The 27,602-nt window shown below is 52.4% G+C and overlaps 1 protein-coding gene across 4 annotated transcripts in view; it reads left to right on the forward strand.

Annotated features, from left to right (window-relative positions):
- LOC119972873 (secreted frizzled-related protein 4-like) overlaps positions 1–20,286 on the forward strand; it is a 79,445-nt gene extending 59,159 nt beyond the window's left edge. For all 4 annotated transcript variants that reach the window (XM_038810398.1, XM_038810399.1, XM_038810397.1 and 1 more), the window contains 2 exons: positions 9,432–9,495; positions 19,074–20,286. In XM_038810398.1, coding sequence (XP_038666326.1) covers positions 9,432–9,495; positions 19,074–19,256 — 247 coding nt within the window. In that variant the 3' untranslated portion in view covers positions 19,257–20,286. The remainder of the gene's footprint in view (positions 1–9,431; positions 9,496–19,073) is intronic.
- Positions 20,287–27,602: the final 7,316 nt, after the last annotated feature.

Here is a 27,602-nt window from a genome sequence, read left to right on the forward strand (position 1 = left end):
ATACCCACTCCCCCACTACTGGGCGGAGATGGAATACCCACTCCCCCACTACTGGGGGTTAGTTTCCGACAATGTCATTTGGGTGAGGAATCCAAACTATGGACACCCTTCTGCTACGAGCTCCAGTGCCTACCTTAACCAGCAGTTGGACATCGCGGGTTCAGAGGTCAGGAACTACAAGTCCCAGTGGGTTCCAGGCCCAAATGGCAAATGGTTGCTTATGTGAAGTTCATGTTATTTTTATGACTTTGGACCTTCTGTGAGTGCAGCAGCCAGAAAAAGGCCGTTCATGCACAGTTAGGACTCCATCCCTTTCTCTCGGCTCCTTCTCCTCCGTCGCATTTGTTCCGATGATGCCATGTTCGAATGTGGTTCGAAAATGTGTTCCTTCTTCCTCAACCGTGATTTCCCACCTACAGTTGTTGACAGAGCCCTCAACAGTGTGCGGTCCATCTCCCTCGCCACTACCCTCGCCCCCTCCACTCCCTCCCAGAACAAGGATAGAGTCCCCCTCATTCTCACATTTCACCCCACCAGCCTCCGTACGCAAAGCATAATCCTCCGCCATTTTCTCCAACTCCAGCGTAATGTCACCATCAAACACATCTTCCCTTCACTCCCTCTGTCAGCATTCCTCAGAGACCGTTCCCTCCTGCCACCCATGGCAGCTTCCCATGCAATCGCAGAATCTGTAACACCTGCCCCTTTACCTCTTCCATGCTTAACATCCCAGGCCCCAAACACTCATTCCAGGTTAACTAGTGTTTCACTTGCATCTCTTCCAATTTGGTCTACTGCATTCGCTGCTCCCAATGTGGTCTCCTCTATATCGGAGAGACCAAACGTAGACTGGGTGATCGCTTTGCTGAGCATCTTCGGTCTGTGCACATTCAGAACCCGTACCTTCCTGTTGCTTGCCATTTTAACACAAGACCCTGCTCCCATACCCACATGTCTGCCCTTGGCCTGCTGCAATGTTCCAGTGAAGCTCAACACAAACTGGAGGAACAACATCTCATCTTCCGGTTAGGCACACTACAGCCTTCCGGCCTGAACATCGAATTCAACAACTTCAGATGATCAGCTCTACCCCACCTCGACCCATGTTTTTATCCCATTTCATTTTAATTGTTTTTTTTTCCCCATTTCTTTCTCTCTTGTCTTTCTATATATATATTCAACCCCATCTTATCCCCCTTTCCTTACCCTTTCTCCTCTTTGCTTCCCCTTCCCGTCCCCCCACACCTACAGTTCACCCTCTGATGTTAGTTTCTCTGCTGTTTGGCCTTTCACACCTTTTGTCCTCTCTGGCGACTGCCATTAACACTCTTTCCCCTTGGTTTCTGTGGCCATTAGCACCCGGTTTCCCTGGGTTTCCGTGGCTATGACTCATCTTTCATTCTCACTCCACAGTATAAATATTTCCCACTTTCTCTGTCTTTAGCTTTGACAAAGGGTCATCTGGACCCGAAACGTTAGCTCTTTTCTCTCCCTCTAGATGCTGCCGGACCTGCTGAGATTTCCCTTTGGTTGGTGTTCCTCCGTTCTTCCGGCTGGGGAACGGTCCTGCAGTCACTGGTTTTGCCGTCTTCAGACCAGGAATCGACCCTGTGCACATTTAGAATCATAGAAGAGTTATAACACATAAGGAGGCCATTCAGCCCATCTTGTCCATGCCAGCCTGAAGACACGCAAGTGCCCTTTCTAATCCCACCTTCCTGCACCTGGCCCATATCCCTGTACCTTAGGGACAGGTGCAGATCAAGGTACCCTTTAAAAGGAGTATAGGGTCTCTGCCTCCATCACCAACCCGGGCAGCGAATTCCAGACTCCCACTACCCTCTGCGTAAAAAAGTTCTTCCTCATGTCCCCTCTACACCTTCTTGAATCTTTGCCCCCAAGGTCTAGAATTCTCCACCAAGGGAAACAATTTTATCCTGTCCACTATCTCGTCCCCTCATAATTTTATACACCTCAATTAAGTCACCCCTCAGCCTTCTTTACTCCAAGGAAACTAATCCCAACCTATCCGATCTCTCCTCGTAGCCATACTTTTCTAGCCCTGGCAACATTCTTCAATAATAATCTTTATTAGTGTGATGTGGAGATGCTGGCGTTGGACTGGGGTGAGCATAGTAAGAAGTCTGACAACACCAGGTTAACAGGTTTGTTTCAAACACTAGCTTTCGGAGCACCAGTTTCACCTGAGGAAGGAGCAGGGCTCCGAAAACTAGTGCTGGACTTTAACCTGGTGTTGTAAGACTTCTTACTGTTATTAGTGTGACAAGTAGGCTTCCATTAGAACTGCAATGAAATTACTGTGAAAAGCCCCAAGTCGCCACATTCCGGCACCTGTTCGGGTACACGGATGGAGAATTCAGAATGCTCAATTCAACTAACAGCATGTCTTTCAGGACTTATGGGAGGAAAACCACGCAGACACGAGGAGAACATGCAGACTCTGCACAGACAGTGACCCAAGCTGGAATCAAACCCGGGTCCCTGGCGCTGGGAAGCAACAGTGCTAACCATTGTGCCACTAAGCTTGCAAATCTCCTCTGCTCTCTCTCCAGAGCAATAACGTCCTTCCTGTAATGTGGTGACCAGAACTGTGCACAATACTCCAGTTGTGACCTTACCAGTATTTTATACAATTCCAACATTATATCCTTACTTTTATATTCTATACCTCTGCCAATGATGGAGAGCCTTCCATTTGCTTTCTTAACAATCTTGTCAACTTGAACTACTGCCTCTAGGGACCTGTGTACCTGTACGCCAAGGTCTTTCACTTCATCTACCCCCCCTTAGCATATTTCCATTTATTGTCTACTCCCTATAACTGTTTGACCTCCCTAAATGCATGACCTCACACTTCTCCATGTTAAATTCCATCTGCCACTTTATCACTCACTCCACAAATCCATCTCTTACCATTCTGGAGATTGTAGCTATTCTCTACACTGTCCACCACTCGGCCAATCTTTGTGTCATCTGCAAATTTCCCAATCGCGCTCTCAAGTCCAAAACATTAATATATAACACAAACAGTCAGGGTCCCAACACCGAGCCCTGCGGAACACCACTTGAAACAATTGCCTTCAACAAAGCCAACCTCAAGAGTGTACTACCAAAATTCCACCAACACATCTCCTGTCCCACCAGGGGCGACAACAGTCTCGAACGCTGCTACACAAACATCAAGGGCACCCACCATTTCAGCCCTCAACCACACTTTGGAAAATCAGACCATTAGACCGTGCTCCTTCTCCCAGTATTCAAACAGAAACTTCAGCGGGAGAATCCGGTTAAGAAGGTCGTGCTGTGCTGGTCCCAGGAAACAGGGGCGAAATTCTCCGACCCCACGCAGGATCGGAGAATCGGCAGGCAGCAGCGTTAATCCCACTCCCGCGGGGTTTTTTATTCTCCGACCGGCCAAAAACCGGCGTTGTGCAAATCCCGCCGGCAGCCTCTGAAAACAGCTGGCGCTGGCGGGATTTCATTATATTTTTCTTTCAACAAATCTCCGGCCCGGATGGGTCGAAGTCCCGCCGACGTGGCCACGGGTCACGTCGGCGAAAAACAGAGTAGCTTTAAATGGCGTCAACCATTGATGATGGTTGACGCCGTTCAGTGTCCGAGGGCGAGTGGGGGGGTTGGGGGGGGGGGTTGCGGCAATTGGGGGGGGGGGGGGGGTGCGGCATTGGGGGGGGGTGGGGGGGGATTGCGGCCATTGGGGGGGTTGCGGCATTGGGGGGGGTTGCGGCATGGGGGGGGGGTTGCGGCATTGGGGGGGTTGCGGCATTGGGCGGGGGTTGCGGCATTGGGGGGGTTGCGGCATTGGGGGGGTTGCGGCATTGGGGGGGTTGCGGCATTGGGGGGGGTTGCGGCATCTTGGGGGGGGTTGGCGGCATTGGGGGGGTTTGCGGCATTGGGGGGGTTGCGGCATTGGGGGGGTTAGGGATGGTGGGAGGGGGGTAGGGGGTGGTGGGGAGCGGGGGTAGGGGTGGTGGGGGGTTTGGGGGCAGCGGGCGAGCAGAGAGGGGGGGCGACGGAATGCTCGGGGCCACAAGCACCGTCGCCCCCTCCTCTGTTACGCCGCGTGCCCCTACACCAACCACCCCCCCTCACCCCCCACACCCCCCTCACCCACCCCTACCCCACTCCCCACCACCTACCCCCTCTCCCCACCACCCCTACCCCCCTCCCCACCCCCCCCTCCCCCCCTCCCCACCACCCCTACCCCCCTCCTACGCCGCCCCCCCATCTCTCGCAACGCCGCAACCCCCCCACCCTCAACGCCGCAACCCCCCCATACGCCACAACCCCCCCCCTCTCAACGCCGGTACCCACACCCCCCCCTCCCTCTGAAGGCCGGTACCCACACCCCCCCCTCCCCCTCCCCCTCCCCCTGAAGGCCGGTACCCACACACCCCCCCTCTCTCCTCCCCCCTTCCTTCCTCCCCCCTCCTTCCTCCCCCTCTCCTTCCTCCCCCCCCTTCCTTCCTCCGTTAGTGGGGGGGGGGGGGGGGGGTGCGGCGTTAGTGGGGGGGGTGCGGCGTTAGTGGGGGGGGGTGCGGCGTTAGTGGGGGGGGGCGGCGTTAGTGGGGGGGTGCGGCGTTGAGTGGGGGGGTGCGGCGTGTGAGGGGGGGGGGGGGCGGGCGTTGGGAGGGGGTAGGGGTGGTGAGGGGGGGTTGGGGTGGTGAGGGGACGGGGTTGGAGTAGGGGCGCTGCGTGCATAGGGGGGGCGACGGTGCGTTGGCCCCGGGCATCCGTCGCCCCCCCTCTCTGCACGCCGCTGCCCCCAAACCCCCCCTCACCACCCCTACCCCCCCCCAACGCCGCCCCCCCTCTCTCAACAACGCCACAAACCCCCCAACGCCAGGTCTGTCTCTCTCCTCCTCTCCCCCCCCCAAATGCCGGTCTGTCTCTCTCCTCCCCCCCCCCCCCCAAATGCCGGTCTGTCTCTCTCCTCCTCCCCCCCCCCCAAATGCCGGTCTGTCTCTCTCCCCCCTCCCCCATGCCGGTCTGTCTCTCTCCTCCTCCCCCCCCCCCAAATGCCGGGTCTCGCCACTTCCGCAGCTGGTGAAACTGACGCGTATCGCGACAGTCCGCTTCTGGCCCCTCTGGGAACGGAGAATAGCCGCCTAAAAGAAGGCCCCCACGCCGGAGTCATCCACACCAATTTTGCTCGCCGGAAATCGGCGTTACGACGGTCTGCGGAGAATTTCGCCCCAGAAGAGCTCCTACGTGACTGCTTAGAGACAGTGGAGTGGTCCATATTTAAGAACTCAGCGACCTGCCTAAATGAGTATGCCACCTGCGTCACAGACTTTGTCAGCAAATGTGTAGAAGACTGCATACCAAAGAAAGTCGTACGCATGTTCCCAAACCGGAAATCATGGTTTAATCGAGAGATTGACACCCTTCCGAAGGACAGGTGTTCAAGACAGGCGACCCTGACCTAAACAGGAAATCCAGGTATGACCTTCGCAAAGTCATCAGGGATGCCAAGAGAGTATATCAGACCAAGCTTGAGTCACAGACAAGCGTTACAGACTATTGGCAGTTGTGGCAAGGCCTAAACAACATAACTGGCTACTAAGCAAAGGCGTACAGTAACTCCAGCAGCAGCCCACCCCTCCCCAATGAACTCAATGCATTCTATGCTCAGTTTGAGCAGGAAACCATCAAACTGCTGTTGAGTGCCCCAGCAGCACCGGACACACAATACCCATCATCATAGCTTCCGAAGTCAGATCGGCCTTCCTGAAAGTGAACCCTCGGAAGGTGATGGGTCCGGACGGGGTTCCTGATTGTGCTGTCTCAAGAAGACGACCATCATACCGGTGCCAAAGAATAACCAGGCAACATGCCTCACACCTACCGTCTGGTGGCCTTGACATCGATCGTAATGAAGTGGTTCAAGAGGTTGGCCATGTGCACACCTAGGAATTTGAAGCTGTCAACCATCTCCACCTCAACTCTGTTGATGCTGACAGGGGTGTGTACAATACTTTGCTTTCTGAAGTCAACGACCAGCTCTTTAGTTTTGCGGGCATTGTTGTTGCTGCACCACTCCATTGGGTTCTCTATCTTCCTCCTGTATTCTGACTCGTCGTTGTTCGAGATCCAGCCCACTATGATTGTGTCGTCCGCAGACATTGCAAATGGAGTTGGAACCAAGTTTTGCCACGCAGTCGTGTGTGTACAGGGAGTATAGTAGGGGGCTAAGTACGCAGCCTTGCTGGGCCCTGGTATTGAGGACTATTGTGGAGGAGGTGTTGTTGTTTATTCTTACTGATGTGCAGGAGGTGGTGGCAGAAACATCTGTGGACATCCCTCCTTGGGGTGGGTGGCCAGGACTGGGAGGTGAGGCGGGGAGGGGGCCGACAATGGCAGTGATGTTCTGAGGGGCAGTGAGATAGTGTCTCAGTTTGGGGCTCAACATTTAGACCTACAGCAGCAGACGTGTATCAATCTGGCAGAGCACAATGACCAAATGACAGCTCATGGTCTCTGAATGAAAGGGTCCATGATAACGGTGAGCTTGGCCCGTCTTGGAGTTTCGAGTGCATCAGCTCCAACCACGGGAAGGGGCCAATTTCATGAAGAGCCGATGTCACAGCACGCTGAGGGTATGCAAGAATAAGCAGACCTTCTGCACAAGGTGCATGGCTTTGGATCTGTAGTACAAGCGGAGTCTTAATGGATCTAAATAGGACATTCTTAATAATAGCTTTCAGATTTTCTAATGTAGCTGATTACAATATGACTCAGCAGAGGCAGATCTGTCAGTTTCCATTATTAACTCTTAACAGGAGCCGGAATGTGGCGACTAGGGGATTTTCACAGTAACTTCATTGCAGTGTTAATGTAAGCCTACTTATGACAATAATAAAGATTATTATATACAAATCAGATACATGAGTGGACATGGCAAAAAGCTTGTTGTTGGAAATCTTAATTACTTATTCATTGATTTGATCAGGAGACAGTAAAAGGAGAGCAGGAATAGAATTACTATAATTTGTGTAAGACTGCTTTCCAAACAGTAGGTTCAGATCTTCACAAGGGAAAAGTGTTATTAAATGGAATTATAAAGACCTAGATAAAAAGGAAATAGAAGCAATCAGCATTTACTTCAGAAAGAAAGATTTTGCTTCACAAATGTGATTGAGGTTTTTGAAGAGGTAACATATGGGTTGGTGGGAGGCAATGTGGACACAGGATCCAGTGTCCAGAAACCTTCCTACAACTTCTGAAAAGGAAGGAGAGACTATTGGAGAAGAGTAAGGATGAGGAATTGGGGAAGTGTGGTGGATTAGATTCAACATTTGTTATTCTTCTACCAGCCTCCATGAACAGGCGCTGGAATGTGGCAACTAGGGGCTTTTCACAGTAACTTCATTTGAAGCCTACTTGTGACAATAAGCGATTTTCATTTTTTTTCATTTCACTACTGGCAAGGCTAGCATTCCTTACTCATCCCTGTTAACCTTGAAAGAGTTGTGGTGAACTGTAATCTTGAACTGCTACAGTCCATCTGGTGCACACCCAAAGTGCTGTTTGGGAATTCTGGGATTTTGACCCAGCAACAATGAAGGATGGTGTGGTTTGGAGAGGAACTTGCAACTGGTGAAGTTTCCATGCATCTGTTGTTCCTGTCCTAGGTGGTAGAGGTAATAGGTTTAGGAGATGTTTTCGAAGGAGTGGGTTGGTGAGTTATTGCACTGGTACTTCTAGATGATGTACAATGCTGCCACTGTGCATCCGTGGTGGAAGGAATGAATGTTTAATGTAATGAATGGGGTGCTCCCTCTAAGGAAGGAGTCTACATCGGGTTGCAGGATAAACAGGTTTATTGAAGATTTCTTACAGAGCCTTTAGTCAAAGCTACTCTTCCGAGTGACTGGCAGCAGGTTGTGGGCCAGCCGGCCTGCCTTATACCGGGAGCCCTTGGAAGCTCCGCTCTGTTCAACGGCGGAGTGCATATTATCCGAGTCCTTCTGGGAAATCCAGATTCCTGACTCCAGCGGTTTCAGTCGGGCCCAGGATATGACAGTGCTGGGCAAATGGACGTCTTTGTCCTGGATTATGCCCAGCTTTTTGTAGCCAAATATGTCCACATGATGGAGAATATTCCTGATCTGGGCCTTGTGGAAGGTGAACAGACTTTAGGGTGACAGGAAGAGGTGAATTATGTGCTGCAAAATTCTCAGCCTTTGACCTCTTCTTAAACTTACTGTATTTATCTGCTGGTCAAGGTCAGTTTCTGGTCAGTGGTAACTCGAGGGTGTTGGAGCTGGTGGATTTGCGATGGTAATGCTTTTGAATGACACAGGGAGCTGGTTAGATCTCTCTTGCTTGGTCATTGCTTGGCACTTCTGTGGTATGAGTGTTACTTATCACCTAACAGTCCAAGACTGAATCTCCAGGTCTTGCTGCATATTGTCTGTACAGTTGCAGTATCTGTGGAGTTGTGGATGGTGCTGACATAATGCAATCATCAGGGAATGTCCCTACATCTGATCTTATGATGGAAAGAAGGTTGTTGATGGTTGTACCTGGGACAAGACCCTGAAGAACTCCTGCAGCGATGTCTGGAACATAGATGAAGAGCCAATGTCACAGCGCTCTGAATTGTCTGAGCATTCAGTTCAAGGGCAATTAGGGTTGGGCAATAAATGTTGGCTGAGCTGCTCACACTCACATTCAGTGAGTGAAAACCCAAATAAAATAAATACAGGCTCAATCCTGTCAGACTATGGGCGGGATTCTCCGTCAGCGGGATTCTCTGTCAGCGGGATTCTCTGTCAGCGGGATTCTCTGTCAGCGGGATTCTCCGTCAGCGGGATTCTCTGTCAGTGGGATTCTCTGTCAGCGGGATTCCCCGTCAGCGGGATTCCCCGTCAGCGGGATTCTCTGTCAGCGGGATTCTCTGTCAGTGGGATTCTCTGTCAGCGGGATTATCCGTCAGTGGGATTCTCCGTCAGTGGGATTCTCTGTCAGCGGGATTCCCCGTCAGCGGGATTCTCTGTCAGCGGGAATCTCTGTCAGCGGGATTCTCCGTCAGCGGGATTCACCGTCAGCGGGATTCTCCGTCAGCGGGATTCTCCGTCAGCGGGATTCTCCGTCAGCGGGATTCTCTGTCAGCGGGATTCTCAGTCAGCGGGATTCTCCGTCAGCGGGATTCTCTGTCAGCGGGATTCTCTGTCAGCGGGATTCTCCATCAGCGGGATTCTCTGTCAGTGGGATTCTCCGTCAGCGGGATTTCCCGCTTCGCCGGCAGCGCACTCACGCCTGCGGATTTCCTGACGGTGTGGTTGGGGGATGGGGGGGGTGGGGGCACACGGGAAACCCCATTGGCTGTCGGGACGTATTTTGATCACATATTCAGTCTGATGCCCATTCTTTTTGATTCTTCACAGATTGATGCTTTTTAATGGATGTTTAGCTGAAAAATGGAGAGATCATTGGGTGAAACGGTTCAAGGTAAGGCGTATGTATAAAAACAGTTTGAATGTTCAATATAAAAATGTTAAATGGAAATCTAATACCAACTTACTTCACCTAAAGTGAAAATGCAAGAGAACTAGTTTAATGTATTGCTTATTCCCAGCACTGTGCTTATTATAGTGGCAAACATGAGAAATAATATTGGACAAATGCAGAACATGTCGGGCAGAACTCTCCTTTCCCTCCGCGGCAGAGAATCAAGCAGGCAGCAAGAAGTCAGAAATTTGGCAGTGTAAAATCAAGTAACAATCCTTCCAATGGCAGGTTAAAGGCAGGTGGACTTCCCTCTGGCTGCTCTTTGCATTCATTTGCATCTGGTAAGTCTTCATTAAAACAGCTGCCTGCCGGCATCGCGTCAGGCCTTTCAATCTTGTGTCATGCCAGCATGAAAATTGGTCGGTCTAAAACCCCATTGCTAATGAGCAAGATGGTTCGCAAGAGACTTTGGGATGTGTGTCCCACTGTCACTGTGCTGCTCCTGATGTGCTGATCATCGCTCTGTGGGCACACCATTTCCTGCCTCCATCTCCACGTTGAGTTGGTCTTCATGGACAGCACTTACTGTCACCATCTCAGATCAGTCCTGCACCTGGGGGGTGGGAGGGGTGGGGGGTGGACGGGGGTTTTATTGACCCTGATGCCATACATCAGCGTTTATCTGGATAGAAATATTCTGCAGGACTCATGCAGCAACTGGAGCAAGCATCCAAAATACATGTGGGGATAGAATGCAAGGTGAGGCCTGGTGTGGGAAGGGAGAAGGCTGGCCTGATGAGGACAAGGGGAGCAATGTGGATGGAGGGCTGTGCAAAGAGTGTGTGTGTATGGGGAGGTGGGGGGCTCATGGTGGCAAGCAGAGGGGAAAGATGGTGGATGAAGAAGATGAACAATAGAAGGCAGAGGGAAGGCCAAGGGGAGAGAAGCTGGAACACAAGCCTGCATGAAAAGCTGACACACAGTTTACTGGAAATGGATGCAGGGAAACTCCAAATGTGGTGGATAGAGGTCCAAATGGGGCATGGGTGCCTGCAGGTGATGGTCCTGGAGGGGAGGGTGGTTGAAACAAGGAATAAATGATAGGTCTCAGCATCTAAAAACTGTCCTTGAGGAGTGCAGGGAAAGTAGGAAGCAACATAAACGTGGGATTAGAAGGGCTGCAAGGGGCCTTGAAATGTCTTTCACAAACATAGTAAGAGGTCTGACAACATCAGGTTAAAGTCCAACAGGTTTGTTTCAAACACGAGCTTTCGGAGCACTGCTCCTTCCTCAGGTGAATCTCACAAACATGGTCAAGGAGAATCCCAAGGCTTTTTATGCATATGTTAGGGTAGCAAGAGAAAGACTAAGCCCACTTAAGGACAATGGAGGTAAGTTATGTGTGGAACCACAGGAAATGGGTGAAATCCTTAATGAGTACTTTGCATTGGTATTCACCAGGGAGAAGGACGTGATGGATGCTGAGGTCAGGGATAGGTGTGTGAACTGTCTTGAGAACGTCAGTATATCAAAGGAGGAAGTGTTAAGTATCCTAAATTGCATTAAGGTAGGGAAGTCCCTGGGGCCGGATGGGGTCTATTCCACGTTACTGCGGGAGGCAAGGGGAGAAATAGCTGGGGACTTAACAGATATATTCACATCCTCTTTGACCACAGGTGAGGTTCCAGAGGACTGTAGAATAGCCAATGTTATTCCATTGTTTAAAAAAGGTGACAAAGAACATTGATGAGGGAAGGTCCCACATGACAGACTGGTACAAAAACTAAAATCACATGGGATTCGGGGTGGGCTGGCTGGATGGATACAGAACTGGCTTGGTTATGGAAGACAGAGAGTAGCGGGGGAAGAGTGTTTTTCAGAATGGAGACCTGTAGCTAGTGATGTTCCGCAGGGATCAGTGCTGTTTATAGTATATATAAATGATCTGGAGGTAAATGTGGGTGGTCTGATTAGTAAGTTTGCGGATGACACGAAGATTGGCCGAGTTGCTGATACTGCCGAGGGTACAACAGGATATAGATAGATTGGAGACTTGGGCACAGAATGGCAGATGGAGTTTAATCCGGACAAATGTGAGGTGATGCATTTTGGAGGATCGAATCTAGGTATGAATTATACCATAAGTGGCAGGACCCTAAAATGTATTGGGTACTTGAATTTTTTTTTTAAATGGCAGGACCCTTAGCAACATTAACATACAGAGGGATCTGGGCGTGCAGGTCCACAGTCCCCTAAAAGTGGCAACACAGATGGCCAAGGTGATTAAGAAGGCATTTGGCATGCTTGCCTTCATCAGCTGGGGCATTGAGTACAGGAGTTGGGAAATCATGTTGCAGCTGTATGAAACCTTGGTTAGGCTGCATTTGGAGTATTGTGTGCAGTTCTGGTCACCACATTATCAGAAGGATGTGGAAGCTTTAGAGAGAGTGCAAAGAAGGTTCACCAGGATGTTGCCTGGCCTCAAGGGTGTTGGCTATGAGGAGAGGTTGAATAAACTAGGATTGTTTTCACTGGAAAGACGGAGGGCATCATGATCAGCACAGGTTTGGAGGGCTGAGGGCCTGTTCCTGTGCTGTACTTTCCTTTGTTCTTGAGGTTGCTAGCCTTTTCTCTCTGGGTTGCTGTCACCTGCTCGGTCTGCTGAAGACAGGTGAGCTGGAGGGAGTGATGTAAGTGTACAGGTCTGGTATTTAAATATAGCGCCGGAACCTTCAAACCCACCAGCTGATACAAGGGTGGACAAGTCAGCTGCCAGCTGCCAGTTGACTCAGAAGGGAAGGCGGTTGTGCATAATTAATAAGACTCTAAATGCAGAATTGAGAATGGGAAATTGCATTGTGGCCCAATAGGAGAGGGTCTGCAGGAGCTGCCCACCACCACACCTAGTCTCAAAATCGGAGAATTCCACTCAAAGTCCGCGATTGAGTTGCCCCGTTAGCCGTGGGCGCAAATCCTCAAATGGCCACTAAATCTCACGAGCGGCCAAAAACGGGATTTGCACCGACAAGATCTGTGAAGGGGGGTGTGCATGGTGTTTGTGATGATGAGGATGTGGTGCCAGTGCCGGGGAAGGGGGAGGGGTGCCAATGAGAGGGGGGAGTGGGCCGATACCCTGGGGGAGGGGGGGCGTGCTCCAGTCACCTAAATGCTTGCATGGTTGGGGGGGGGGGGGATTCCCCGATGTTTGCTTGATGGGGGCGGGCGGTGCCCTTCTGCATTTGGGGGCTAGGGGGTGTTCCCTTTGGCTATGGGGGGGTCCTGATGTCTGTGAGGGGGGTCCCGATGTCTGTGGGGGGTGGTCCCAATGAGTGTGGGGGGTGGTCCCGATGTCAATGTGGTGGGGTCCCAATGTCTGTGGGAGGGGTTCCAATGTCAGTGGGGGGAGGGTCTTGATGTCGCTGTGGGGGGGGGTGTCTTGATGTCTGTGTGGGGGGGTCCAGATGTCTCTGGGGGTGGGGTCTCGATGACTGTGGGGTTGTCTTGATGTCTGTGGGGGTGGGGGGTTTTGATGTCTATGGGTGGTCCCGATGTCTATGGGGAGGGTCCCAATGTCTGTGGGGGAGGGTCCCAATGTCTGTGGGGGAGGGTCCCAATGTCTGTGGGGGAGGGTCCCGATGTCTATGGGGGTGTCTTGATGTCTGTGGGGGAGGGTCCCGATGTCTGTGGGGGGTGGGTCCCAATGTCTGTGGGGGAGGGTCCCGATGTCTATGGGGGTGTCTCGATGTCTGTGGGGAGGGGTTTTGAAGTTTCTGGGGGTCCTGATGTTTGTGGGGGAGGGTCCTGATGTCTGTGGGGGGTGTCCGATGCCTTTAATTTAACTTTGAGATCAGGACGGCCTTTGCCAAGGGCTCTCTCATCCCAGAAGTCTGGCATTGCCGATGTGTTTCGACCCGGCCGCTCAGCAGGTTGTGTGATCCTTGCCAGCAGTTTGAACATCCACAGAGTGCTGCTAAATCAGGTGAGAAAAGGCACCTGTTAAACGGGCGAGTTTCTCACAGGTTTTCCCGCCTGGTCCAATATGCTGAGCAATTTTGCGAAAATTGCAGCCAAAGAAATTTGTAACGTTAGAGAGTTTTTCAATTTAATTTATCCATGTATTTTGTATTTTGAATTTATATTCAATCGCACATGGAACCAAGCCAACGATTAGAAAAACGGAAACTAATTTACTATCGCAGAGTTTTTCAAACTGTGGGTTGCGACCCAGCATTGGTCAGGGCGCACGTTGTGAGGGCGTGGAGATTTTGGCCCCGGCGATTGTGGGAGGAGAGCCCAATGGCCGTGATTGGCTTTTCAATGGAACGATGCAGGTCATGCGCCCTACACCTCCGTGCTTTTGATGCAAAATTACAGAGGAGAGATTCCTCCAATTTGGAGCTGTGAGAAAGCAAAGCAACAGGATTGTGAAGAACGCAAGATGAATTGTTTTAAACAACGAAAAAACTAAAATCATGAACAAAGCAGAATAAAGATAATTTCTTGAAGTATGGCTTTGTTCATGTGCCAATATAAATCAGGATGCAAAGCCCATGTGTGAAACATCACAACAATCTCACCATAAAATTCAGAAAATGGAAAAGAGAAAAAAGAAACCCATGGAATAGGCTTGCACATTAAAATATCAATGAACCTACTGTAGCCGAGTGAGCTGTGGTCATTTACCTTGTCTCAATTGGCTCTGGTGCAGGACGAGGCAGGTGGCTTCATTCTCTGAGTCCTCTTTCGTTTCTCAGTGTCTCCTGGGCCAACCAACTCGATGTTGACTCGGTTATTTATGAGTGGGGTTCTGGACCCCTCGCAGTGAAAGGCCAATTTCTCCTTTTCTCCTAGATGCTGTGGGTATCTCCCCCTTCTCGTTTTCCCTCCTCCCCCCAACCCCCATCTGGACCCTTCCCCCTTCCCTCCCTCTACCTGCCCCCACCCACGTTGCTCTCTGCTTTGCTTTACCTGCATGGTAAAGTGTTAAACAAAGAACAAGCTTTGTTAACAAACAAATCTAATTTATTAACATGACTAAATAAGATTTGTACGTATTCCAAAAGTATAAGGTTACTATATTAAACTATCTCTAACTACAGAACTCTCAAATACACAACTGATGTCTCCTATTCCTAACCATCTTCTACTTCTCCAGCTCGTTCTCTCGTTTCTCCCAGAAACCTAAGAGCCAGTGCAATTTGTAGTACTGTCCCTTAGCTCCCTCTAGTGGCTAGTTTTAACATAACATTAACTCTTCACATGCTGTATATTTGTATAATGTCACCCCCCCCACCCCCACCCGCCGACTCCCATTCGCTGGTTACAAACAGGGCCGGGATTCTCCCCTACCCGGCGGGGCGGGGGGTCCCGGTTTGTTGGAGTGGCGTGAACCACTCCGGCGTCGGGCCGCCCCAAAGGTGCGGAAGTCTCCGCACCTTTAGGGGCCAAGCCCTCACATTGAGGGGCTAGGCCCGGGCTGGAGTGGTCCCCACTCCGCCGGCTGGCGTGAACGGCCTTTGGCGCCACACCAGCCGGGGCCGAAAGGACTTAGCCGGCTGGCGTAAGCCCGCGCATGCGCCGGAGCGTCAGTGGCTGCTGATGTCATACCGACGCATGCGCAGGGGAGGCGGTCTCTTCCGCCTCCGCAATGGTGAAGACTATGGTGAAGGCAGAAGAAAAAGAGGGCCCCCACGGCACAGGCCCGCCCGCCAATCGGTGGGCCCCGTTCACGGGCCAGGCCACTGTGGGGGCACCCCCCAGGGTCAGATCGCCGCGCGCTCCCCCCCAGGACCCCGGCACCCACCCGTGTCGCCAATCCCGCTGGTCAGGTAGGTGGTTCAATCCATGCTGGCGGGAGAGGCCTGTCAGCGGCGGGACTTCGGCCCATCGCAGGCCGGAGAATCGCCGCAGGGGGCCTGCCGACCAGCACAGCGCCATTCCTGCCCCCGCCGAATCTCGGGGGGGGGGGGGGGGCGGAGAATTCGGGACACGGCGGGGGCGGGATTGACACAGACCTCGGGCAATTCTCCGACCCGGCGGGGGGTCAGACCCGGCGGGGGGTCGGAGAATCCCGTCCCAGATCTTTGAAGAGGCTGGTGAATTTTTTCCATGTATGGTAGAATCTCTCGTCAGATCCCCTCATTGCGAGTTGTATTTCTTCCAACCTCAGGAAGTCGGCTAGGTTGGAGAGCTAGTCTGAGACTCTGGGCAGTGCTACCAAGCTCCATCCAAGCTGAAGTTTCTGCTGGGCGATCAGGGAGGCGAAGGCCAGGGGTCGCCCCTTCTCCCTGTGAAGATCTCTGGATGCTCCGATTCCCCGAACACAATCAGGAACGGGCATGGCTCCATCTTCATCCCAACCACCCTGGACATGGCTTTGTAGAAGGCCGTTCAGTACCCACTGAGTCTGGAACAGGACCAGAACATGTGGGTGCTGTTGACCAGACCCCTGACACGGCTCGCCCCTAACCTCCATCTCTGGGAAGAATCCGCTCATCCGTGTCCTCGTTAAGTGACACTGTGCACCACCTTGGGCTGCATTAGGCTGAACCTTGTGCAGGAGGAGGTGGAATCGATCCTGTGCAGTGCCTTGATCCAGAGTCCTCCCCATCCCCATCCTAGCTGCTCCTCCCATTTCTGTCGCATTTTGTCAAGTGTAGTCCTGACCTCTTCCAAATGACAACCGTATTTGCCACCACATTTGTTCCCCCGCCCCGCCCCATCGACACGGTCCGCTGTGAGCATCCTATCCAGTAGGAGGAGTCCGGGTAGCTGGGGGAATGTCTCCTTCCAGAGAAAATCTCGCAACTGCAGGTATCAAAGCTTGTTCCCTTTCGGGAGTTGGAGTTTCTCCAATAGTCCCCCCAGAGTCACTACTCTACTGTCCACGTGCATGTCCCTCACGGTCAGTACCCCTCTGTCCACATACATGTCCCTCACCATCAGCCCCCTCTGTCCACGTGCATGACCCTCACCGTCAGCCCCCCTCTGTCCACGTGCATGTCACTCACCTTCACTACACAGGTGTCCACGTACATGTCCCTCACCGTCAGCCCCCTCTGTCCACGTGCATGACCCTCACCATCAGCACCCCTCTGTCCATGTGCATGTCCCTCACCGTCAGTACGCCTCTGTCCACGTGCATGTCCCTCACCGTCAGTACCACTCTGTCCATGTGCATGTCACTCACCATCAGTACCCCTCTGTCCACGTGCATGTCCCTCACCGTCAGTACCACTCTGTCCATGTGCATGTCACTCACCATCAGTACCCCTCTGTCCACGTGCATGTCCCTCACTGTCAGTACCCCTCTGTCTACGTACATATCCCTCACCGTCAGCACCCCTCTGTCCATGTGCATGTCCCTCACCGTCAGCACCCCTCTGTCCACGTACATGCACCATCAGTGCCACTCTGTCCACGTACATGTTCCTCACGGTCAGTACCCCTCTGTCCACGTGCATGTCCCTCACCGTCAGTACCCCTCTGTCCACGTACATGCACCATCAGTGCCACTCTGTCCACGTACATGTTCCTCATGGTCAGTACCCCTCTGTCCACGTGCATGTCCCTCACCGTCAGTACCCCTCTGTCCATGTGCATGTCCCTCACCGTCAGTACGCCTCTGTCCACGTGCATGTCCCTCACCGTTAGTACCACTCTGTCCACGTGCATGTCCCTCACTGTCAGTACCCCTCTGTCCACGTACATGTTCCTCACCGTCAGCACCACTCTGTCCACGTATATGCCCCTCACCGTTAGTACCACTCTGTCCACGTACATGTTCCTCACGGTCAGTACCCCTCTGTCCACGTGCATGTCCCTCACGGTCAGTACCCCTCTGTCCATGTACATATCCCTCACCATCAGCACCCCTCTGTCCTACATCCATGTCTTAAATGTGACGTCTATTTTTGCTGGAGTAAGCCTATAGGGCTGTATTCTCCGATTCTGAGGCTATGTCCTGACGGCGGCCTGGGAAAGGTGGCGTTCTACTACCGAACATTCGGCGTACATCGGCCACTGACCCTCCGTTTGGCTGGGGGCTAGCCTGCTGGCACCGATTCTCCGTGTGGCTGGGGGCTAGCCTGCTGGCACCGATTCTCCGTGTGGCTGGGGGCTAGCCTGCTGGCACCGATTCTCCGTGTGGCTGGGGGCTAGCCTGCTGGCACCGATTCTCCGTGTGGCTGGGGGCTAGCCTGCTGGCACCGATTCTCCGTGTGGCTGGGGGCTAGCCTGCTGGCACCGATTCTCCGTGTGGCTGGGGGCTAGCCTGCTGGCAGGGTAGGGCACCCGGCTCTAGCTGCTGATATGGCCTGGAGAATTGTCGGGTCCGTGGCCGCGCATGCACACGGTGGTGTCCTGCAGTGGCTGAGCCATGCAACATGGCGCCGGCTGCTCACAGACCCGGCCTACGAAATAGTGCCCCCCTTTGGCCAGCTCGCGCACTCTGGATCACCCACCCACAGTGCCCACAACTCCTGCCAGGGTCCCCCCTGCCCGGACATCAGCCCTCCCCACCCCCGGACTGAGTCTGCAGCCGCTACACCGAGTTCCCGACGGACGATAGCACACGTGACCGACACCGTCGGGAACCCGGCTGATCGGGGGCGGACCATGGGTACGGCATGCACCGTTCCCCTAGAGTACACTGCTTTGGAGGGGGCAGAGCAGCGCGAAAGCGGCGTTGCCCCTGGTTTGGTCAGAAACGGGTATTTTCTGGCCGATCGCAGAAGGCGATTTTGCCGTTGGGACACCGGAGAATCCCGCCCCTGGTTCTTGCAGCTGGGGCCTCCACATGATGTATCACTGAGTTTAAAATGGTGCGTGCACCATCACCGGGCTCCTGGAGTGTGTGTGTGGGGTGGGGCTAGGGGGCAGGAACGAGACGATAGCTAGTGCCTGAAGAGATGTCCCAGTACATAAGGCATCCTCCATTTGTACCCACTCCCCCTCCTATCCCTCTCCCTCCTATCCCTCTCCTCTTATCCCTCTCCCTCTTATCCCTGTCCCTCCTATCCCTGTCACTCCTGTCCCTACTTCCACTCGAGCGGTTTCTGCTCCCCACATTGCTCCTCCTGGTCCCTTTCCCCCACTCCACCTCTTTCTGCTGTTTACCTCTTTCTGTCACTTCATCTTCTGCCACCTCTCTGTTCTCGGGTCATGAATTCCTATCACTGTAGAACCTGTCATTGTGAGGGCTAATCAATTAATAGTGCATCACCAGGCAAGCTGCAAGTGTATGCTGTCAAGGAACTTTCAAAACAGTGCAGGGAAGGTGAGAAAATAACTCACAGATTGATCACCAATGTTCTGAAAAGTTTTGTTTTTAAATGAGCACAACTTCATTGTTTATAAGAGAGCAGAAAAAGTAGTTTTGATTTTGATAGTGTCACACATGACTGATAAAGTGCTGTGATGTAATGCGGTGTCTTGACCCAAATGCACGGTCGCCTGTTTCGCCAGTGACTCACACCAAAACCTTTCTCCAGCTTTGATAAGCAGGGTAGTGCTCCTTTGAAGTTGACTATTCCATACTGCTTCCATTCATTGGTATCTTGTTATTTTGTGTTCCTTAGCGCTGGGAACAAAGACTGGACAAGCAACAACAGGTGCGTATTGTGCAAGAAAGAAATGAAAATGCAAGACGTAGTGAACGCAGTGGTGGGCCAAAGTCAAACTCAAAGAACGCAAATCATGCTCCTGACAATCCCAGGAAGATTAACAAAACTAAAGGCAAGAAGGGAGCCAAGAAAACATGAACTGAGAATGTTTCTGTAACTACAAATATTTCATACTCTGGAGCCATATCCTGGTAACAAATTGCAGATCCTTTCTACCCAAATGCTACTTGGTAATTATAGCAGTACTGCATTTCAATATTACTGCATAGCATCATTAATGCTCGAAAACTTTCCATTTCCATATGCAGGCAGTGCTACAATATTTATTGGTTTGTGCTACAGATGGTGGACAGCTTTGTATGCCTTCATCTTTCTAGCTTGTAATTTTTCAAAGCAAAGATATATGTGACATCAATTTCTCCTGTGCAACTAATGCTTCGAAGTATTTGGACATTTGTGTCCAGAGATGTTTTGTTGCATTCTGTTGACAAAGTGCCGTCTGTAAACTATTCTCTATATCTGAATTAGGTTTTCTCATACAAATGAGAAGGCAGTGCGAGGCAGTGACATTTTGCATTACCGATTTAAAATACTATTCTTCCAAAAGGCCACTTTACTATCTAAAACTACAGATTTTCAGACTGAATTCTGACTCCATTTTAAAAAATTGATAGCTTTATAAAGTTTTGAAAAGTTTACGTCATTCACAAGAGTTCCAAGAAGACATAAACACCTATTAAATGTGTTTACTTCCTTAAGGTTGTATACAACTATTTTGCAGATAATTTTAAAACTGCTTGTGACTTTTACAAATAAAAGGATTTAGTGAGAGTTGCCAAGTCTGAGATGAAAACTGCACACACAAAAATAGATGAAGTGATCCCCAATAAATAACATTTTAATTGTGGTTTTATTGGGATGAATGATGTTTTGTTTGCAGGAATTGCTGGACAGATCTTTCATAATATAGAAAATCTGCTTGTGATGGATTGCAGGTACAATGAATAACATTTATAACATATAACAACATTTTTGCATAAAATACAAAAAGTTTGTACCAAACGATCTTTAGACCGTTGTCTGTCCCAGCTTTCAACTTTTAAATTCTGAAAACTCAACATTCCTTTTACACAGAAATATAAAATAAACTTTTATTGTCGACTTACCACTTCGTTTTCCATTGTGCTTCCTTTATGGGATCTGCAAAAACTACCATCAAACCTATACACTGTCAGACTGTTTAGTCATTGTTCTGTTATTGATAGTGTGCAAATAATCATTGCAGATTTCTTCTTTAAATTACAAACAAGTAGTTGAATAAAATAATTTAAAAAATTAATTTTGTCAGGGTCTCCACTTAGAGATATTGGGCGGGATTCTCCGCTCGCTGATTCACAATTCACACCAGATGTTTACTCTGCACTCAGGGTTCCCGGCAGCGAGATTCCCGGCAGCGAGATTCCCGGCAGCGGGATTCCCAGCAGTGAGGTTCCCGGCAGCGGGGTTCCCGGCAGCGAGGTTCCCGGCAGCGAGATTCCCGGCAGCGGGATTCCCAGCAGTGGGGTTCCCGGCAGCGGGGTTCCCGGCAGTGAGGTTCCCGGCAGTGAGGTTCCCGGCAGCGAGATTCCCGGCAGCGGGGTTCCGGGCAGCGAGATTCCCGGCAGCGGGATTCCCAGCAGTGGGGTTCCCGGCAACAGGGTTCCCGGCAGTGAGGTTCCCGGCAGCGGGATTCCTGGCAGCGCGGTTCCCGGCAGTGAGGTTCCCGGCAGCGGGGTTCCCGGCAGCGGGGTTCCCGGCAGCGGGGTTCCCGGCAGCGGGATTCCTGGCAGCGAGATTCCCGGCAGTGAGGTTCCCGGCAGCGGGGTTCCCGGCAGTGAGGTTCCCGGCAGCGGGGTTCCCGGCAGTGAGGTTCCCGGCAGCGGGATTCCTGGCAGTGAGGTTCCCGGCAGTGAGGTTCCCGGCAGCGGGATTCCCGGCAGTGAGGTTCCCGGCAGCGGGATTCCTGGCAGTGAGGTTCCCGGCAGCGGGGTTCCCGGCAGTGAGGTTCCCGGCAGCGGGGTTCCCGGCAGTGAGGTTCCCGGCAGCGGGGTTCCCGGCAGTGAGGTTCCCGGCAGCGGGGTTCCCGGCAGTGAGGTTCCCGGCAGCGGGATTCCCAGCAGTGGGGTTCCCGGCAGCGGGGTTCCCGGCAGCGAGGTTCCCGGCAGTGAGGTTCCCGGCAGCGGGGTTCCCGGCAGTGAGGTTCCCGGCAGCGGGGTTCCCGGCAGCGGGATTCCTGGCAGTGAGGTTCCCGGCAGCGGGGTTCCCGGCAGTGAGGTTCCCGGCAGCGGGATTCCTGGCAGTGAGGTTCCCGGCAGCGAGGTTCCCGGCAGCGGGATTCCTGGCAGTGAGGTTCCCGGCAGCGGGGTTCCCGGCAGTGAGGTTCCCGGCAGCGGGATTCCTGGCAGTGAGGTTCCCGGCAGTGAGGTTCCCGGCAGTGAGGTTCCCGGCAGTGAGGTTCCCGGCAGTGAGGTTCCCGGCAGTGAGGTTCCCGGCAGTGAGGTTCCCGGCAGTGGGATTCCCGGCAGTGGGGAGGTGTGAAGCGGAGGAAGACAGAATCCCGCAGCCAGCAAATGGCGCGATGCCGAGAATCCCACGGCAGGGGGATCGAAAATGACACCCACTATTGACAGCTAGCATGGAATACATAAAATATATATATAAATATATATAAATATAAATATATATAAATATGCAAATAAATAGATCAAGCATGTGTCCCCATCATGTTCTTATACTTATCCTTTCCAAATAAAGTTGAAACATTTGTTCTCACTGGAGGCTTGCTGTAGCATTTCTGTAAAAATGATGCTAGGCTAAGTCCATAATAAAGGGAGGCTAGAAACTGTCACAATTAATTCAATGGTCTGGCAGAATGCAAGTGCCCAATTTCTTCTGATGCGGAATTCCCAGTTACACCGGGACAAGGAGCTGGAATATCAGCTGGATTCTGACTCACTGGAATTTCATCTCACTTGGATCAGCCATTTGTGCATATTTCTAACGGAGTGGGCCAATCTGCTCCTGGAGCCTGCTCCACCATTCAATATGGTCCTGGCTGATTGGGTTGTTTCAGCTCCAAATGGCCTCGCACGTCTCCTCTAAACTTTGCCCCACGGACCTTAAACCTATGCCTCCTGGTGACTGACCCTCTACCCTGGGAAAGAGTGCCTGCCCATCCACGCCTCTCATAATCTTGTTGCCATCTGTCAGGTCACCCCTCAACCTCCGTCATTCCCGACAGGCCCGACCAATGGAAAGCATACATTATCTACCAATGGCGTTCCAGCATTACTAGGTACCGTAATACCTCTACACAGACTACCACATTCATCCCCAGTTAAAAAAAAAGAGTCCGGCGGGGGTGGTGGCTTGGTATTACAACACAGTAACGTGGTAGAAGTTATGGAGATACCGTAATACATCCGTACAGCATTTTGCCTTATTATCGTAACTATTTTACTATTTTACAATTAACTATATACACGTTAAAATGAAGCAATCAGTCGATCGGGGGCCCTGGTCGTCCTCTCTGATTGTCGAAGCTTCGGTGGTGACGCTGGTAGAGGTTCGGGGTCTGTGACTCCGGGAGTGTGGTTTCGATCTCTGTGGCAGCTTCAACACCCCTAGACGGCGCTGGTGGGGAAGCTGATTGACCTGGGAAGGGAACGGCTGCGGGGTGCGTCGGTGGGCGGGGGGGCCTAGACGGGGCCGGTGGGGGAGCTGATTGCCCTGGGAAGGGAACGGCTGCGGGGTGCGTCGGTGGGCGGGGGGGCCTGGACGGGGCCGGTGGGGGAGCTGATTGACCTGGGAAGGGAACGGCTGCGGGGTGCGTCGGTGGGCGGGGGGGGGCCTGGACGGGGCCGGTGGAAGAACTGATCCTCCTGGGAAGGGGGCGGCTGTAAGGTGCACCGGTGGGAAGGGGGGTTGGGACTGGTTGCAGGGGTGTGCATGAGGATCCGGCGGGCGCCATGTCTCGTAGGGAGACCATGTCTTGTTGGCCGTCGGGGTACGCCACGTAGGCGTACTGGGGATTTACGTGGAGAAGATGGACCCTCTCGACCAACGGGTCCGACTTGTGCGCCTGCACGTGTTTTCGGAGCAGGATGGGTCCGGGGGCTGTCAGTCAGGTCGGGAGTGAGGTCCCAGCGGAGGACTTCCTGGGGAAAACCGGGAGACATTCGTGAGGTGTTTGGTTGGTCGTGGTGCAGAGCAGTCACCGGATGGAGTGGAGGGCATCCGGGAGGACTTCCTGCCAGCGGGAGACTGGGAGATTTCTGGACCGTAGGGCCAGTAGGACAGTCTTCCAGACCGTTCCGTTCTCCCTCTCTACCTGTCCGTTACCCCCGGGGTTGTAACTGGTCGTCCTGCTCGAGGCAATGCCCTTGCTGAGCAGGAATTGACGCAGTTCGTCGCTCATGAAGGAGGAGCCCTGATCACTATGTATGTAAGCGGGGAACCCGAACAGTGTAAACATTATGGAGGGCTTTGATGACAGTGGTTGCGGTCATGTCGGGGCAGGGGATGGCGAATGGGAGTCGTGCGTATTCGTCAATCACGTTCAGGAAGTATGTGTTGCGATCGGTGGAGGGGAGGGGACCTTTGAAGTCCATGCTGAGGCGTTCAAAGGGACGGGAAGCCTTTATCAGGTGCGCTTTCTCTGGCCGGTAGAAGTGCGGCTTGCACTCCGCGCAGATTTGGCAATTCCTGGTGGCTGTCCTGACCTCCTTGATGGAGGAGGGCAAGTTGTGGGTCTTGACAAAATGGAAGAAGCGAGTGACCCCCGGGTGGCAGAGGTCCTCGTGGAGGGCTCGGAGGCAGTCCACTTGTACGTTAGCACCTGTGCCACGGGACAGGGCATCAGGAGGCTCGTTTAGCTTCCCGGGACGATACAAGATCTTGTGGTTATAGGTGGAGAGTTCGATCCTCCACTGCAAGATCTTATCGTTTTTTATCTTGCCCCACTGTGCATTATCGAACATGAAGGCGACCGACCGTTGGTCAGTGAGGAGAGTGAATCTCCTGCCGGCCAGGTAATGCCTCCAATGTCGCACCGCTTCAACTATGGCCTGGGACTCCTTTTCGACTGAGGAGTGGCGGATTTCGGAAGCATGGAGGGTGCGTGAGAAGAAGCCCACGGGTCTGCCCACTTGGTTGAGGGTGGCTGCCAGAGCTACGTCAGACGCGTCGCTCTCGACCTGGAAGGGGAGGGACTCGTCGATGGCATGCATCATGGCCTTTGCAATATCTGCTTTGATGCGGCTGAAAGCCTGGCGGGCCTCCATCGACAGGGGAAAAACTGTGGATTGGATCAGAGGACGGGCCTTGTCTGCATAGTTGGGGACCCACTGGGCGTAGTAAGAAAAAAAACCGAGGCAGCGCTTCAGGGTCTTGGAGCAGTGAGGGAGGGGGAACTCCATAAGGGGGCGCATGCATTCAGGGTCGGGGCCTATAACTCCATTTCACACTACGTAGCCGAGGATGGCTAGGCGGTCGGGGCTAAACACGCATTTATCCTTGTTATAGGTAAGGTTGAGGATTTTCGCTGTCTGGAGGAATTTTCAGAGGTTGGTGTCGTGGTCCTGCTGATCATGGCTGCAAATGGTGATTATCGAGATATGGGAATGTTGCCCGTAAACGTATCGGTCAACCATTCGGTCCATTTCTCGCTGGAAGACCGAGACCCTGTTAGTGACACCGAAGAGAACCCTTAAAAAGTAGCAGAGCCGCCCATCTGCCTCGAAGGCAGTGTACTTGCGGTCACTCATGCGGATGGGGAGCTGGTGGTAGGCAGACTTAAGGTCCACCGTGGAGAAGACCTTGTATTGCGTGATCCTGTTTACCAGGTCGGATATGCGGGGGAGAGGGTACGCGTCCAGCTGCGTAAACCTGTTGATGGTCTGACTGTAGTCGATGACCACCTTATGCTTCTCCCCGGTCTTTACCACCACTACTTGAACTCTCCAGGGACTGTTGCTAGCTTCAATGACTCCTTCCCTCAGTAGCCGTTGGACCTCTGACCTAATAAAGATCCGGTCCCGGACACTGTACCGTCTGCTCCTGGTGGTGACGGGTTTGCAATCCAGGGTGAGGTTTGCGAACAGGGAAGGCGGATCGACCTGGAGGGTCGCAACGCTGCAGACACTGAGGGGGGTATAGGGCCGCCAAATTTGAAAGTTAGACTTTGGACGTTGCACTGGAAGTCTACCCCTAGGAGTGTGGCCGCGCAGAGGTGGGGAAGGATGTAGAGCCAGTAATTTTTGAACTCCCTTCCCTGGACTTTGCTACACAGGTTTGCTACACAGAATCCCTTTATCTCTACTGAGTGGGAACCGGAGGCCAGGGAGATTTTTTGATTAACAGGATGGACGGGGAGAGAACAGCGCCTTACCGTGTCAGGGTGTATGAAGCTCTCCGTGCTCCCAGAGTCGATTAAGAAGGACGTCTCGTGTCCATTGATTAGCACCGTTGTTGTAGCAGTTGACAGTGTTCGGGGCCGAGACTGGTCCAGGGTCACCGAGGCTAATCGTGGCAGCAGCTGGGTGTTCTCGTCGGGCAGTGTGTGGTCATCTGCACCGAGGTCCTGGGAGTCCATTCAAGATGGCAGCGCCCACTGGTCGCACGTGGCTGTGGGTGCACAAAATGGCGACGCCCATCCATCACACGTGGCGTCAGCCGGAGTGAGGCACATCCAGAGTGGGAAGTTGGAACTTGGTAATTCGGTGCAGAGTGGGAGAAGGTGCTTTTTCCCTACTGTTTTGTTCTGTCTCTTTCTTCTGGCCTGTGACTTTTAATCTGCAGGGAGAGAACCAGAGAGCATCTGGGACCCTGGGCGAGTTCTCCCAGTGAGCCAGAGAAGACACAGCCAGTGTGAGGCACAACCAAGAGTGAGTTTGGGAATTTGAAGCTGGGTGGGAATTCGAAGCTGGGTGGGGAGGAGGTGCTTTTAATCCTGGTAAGTGACTGGTAAGTAGTTTTTCTTTTCATTGTCTAATTTATTTATTTTTCTTTCGTTATTTTTTGAAATTGTAGTTGTATAAGTTTACCTAAGGTTTAAGACATGGCAGGAGATCCCAGACCTGTGTCATGCTCCTCGTGTGCGATGTGGGAGCTCAGGGACACATCCACTGTCCCTGGCTCCTTCACATGCAAGAAGTGTGTTCAGTTGCAGCTCCTGTTGGACCGCTTGACAGCTCTGGAGCTGCGGATGGACTCACTTTGGAGCATCCGCGATGCTGAGGAGGTCGTGGATAGCACGTTTAGCGAGTTGGTCACACCGCAGGTGAAAATTACTGAGGGAGATAGAAAATGGGTGACCAAAAGACAGAGCAAGAGTAGGAAGGCAATGCAGGTGTCCCCTGCGGTCATCTCCCTGCAAAACAGATATACCGCTTTGGATACTGTTGAGGGAGATGGCTCACCAGGGGAAGGCAACAGAGGCCAGGTTCATGGCACCGTGGCTGGCTCTGCTGCACAGCAGGGCAGGAAGAAAAATGGCAGGGCTATAGTGATAGGGGACTCAATCGTAAGGGGAATAGACAGGCGGTTCTGTGGACGCAATCGAGACTCCAAGATGGTATGTTGCCTCCCTGGTGCAAGGGTCAAGGATGTCTCTGAGCGGCTGCAGGACATTCTGGGGGGGGAGGGTGAACAGCCAGCTCTACTGGTGCACAAAGGCACCAACGATATAGGTAAAAAACGGGATGAGGTCCTACAAGCGGAATTCAGGGAGTTAGGAGTTAAACTAAAAAGTAGGACCTCAAAAGTAGTAATCTCAGGATTGCTACCAGTGCCACGAGCTAGTCAGAGTAGGAATGTCAGGATAGATAGGCTGAATGCATGGCTTGAGAAATGGTGCAAGAGGGAGGGATTCAAATTCCTGGGGCGTTGGGACCGGTTCTGGGGAGGTGGGACCAGTACAAACCGGACGGTCTGCACCTGGGCAGGACTGGAACCGATGTCCTGGGGGGGTGTTTGCTAGAGCTGTTGGGGGGGGGGGGGTTTAAACTAATGTGGCAGGGGGATGGGAACCGATGCAGGAAGTTGGAAGGTAGTAAAACAGGGACAGAAGCAAAAGGAAGTAAGGGAGAAAGTGCAAGGCAGAGAAGCCATAGTCAAAAATCAAAAAGGGCAACAGTACAAAGTACAGTGACTGAGGGGAGCTCAGTGAATAGGCCCAGTAATACTAAAAGGAATAAAACTGGAGATGTTAAGATTCAAAACAGAGGTAAAAAAAACAACATAAGGGTACTTTACTTGAATTTTCGTAGTATTCGGAATAAAGTAAATGAGTTGATGGCGCAAATCATCGTGAATGACTATGATTTAGTGGCCATTACTGAAACATGGTTAAAGGATGGTCACGACTGGGAGTTAAATATCCATGGGTATCAAACTATTCGGAAGGACAGAGTGGATGGTAAGGAAGGTGGTGCAGCTCTGTTATTT

This window comes from Scyliorhinus canicula, chromosome 10 (genome assembly GCF_902713615.1).
Source record: "Scyliorhinus canicula chromosome 10, sScyCan1.1, whole genome shotgun sequence".
Taxonomy (NCBI): domain Eukaryota; kingdom Metazoa; phylum Chordata; class Chondrichthyes; order Carcharhiniformes; family Scyliorhinidae; genus Scyliorhinus; species Scyliorhinus canicula.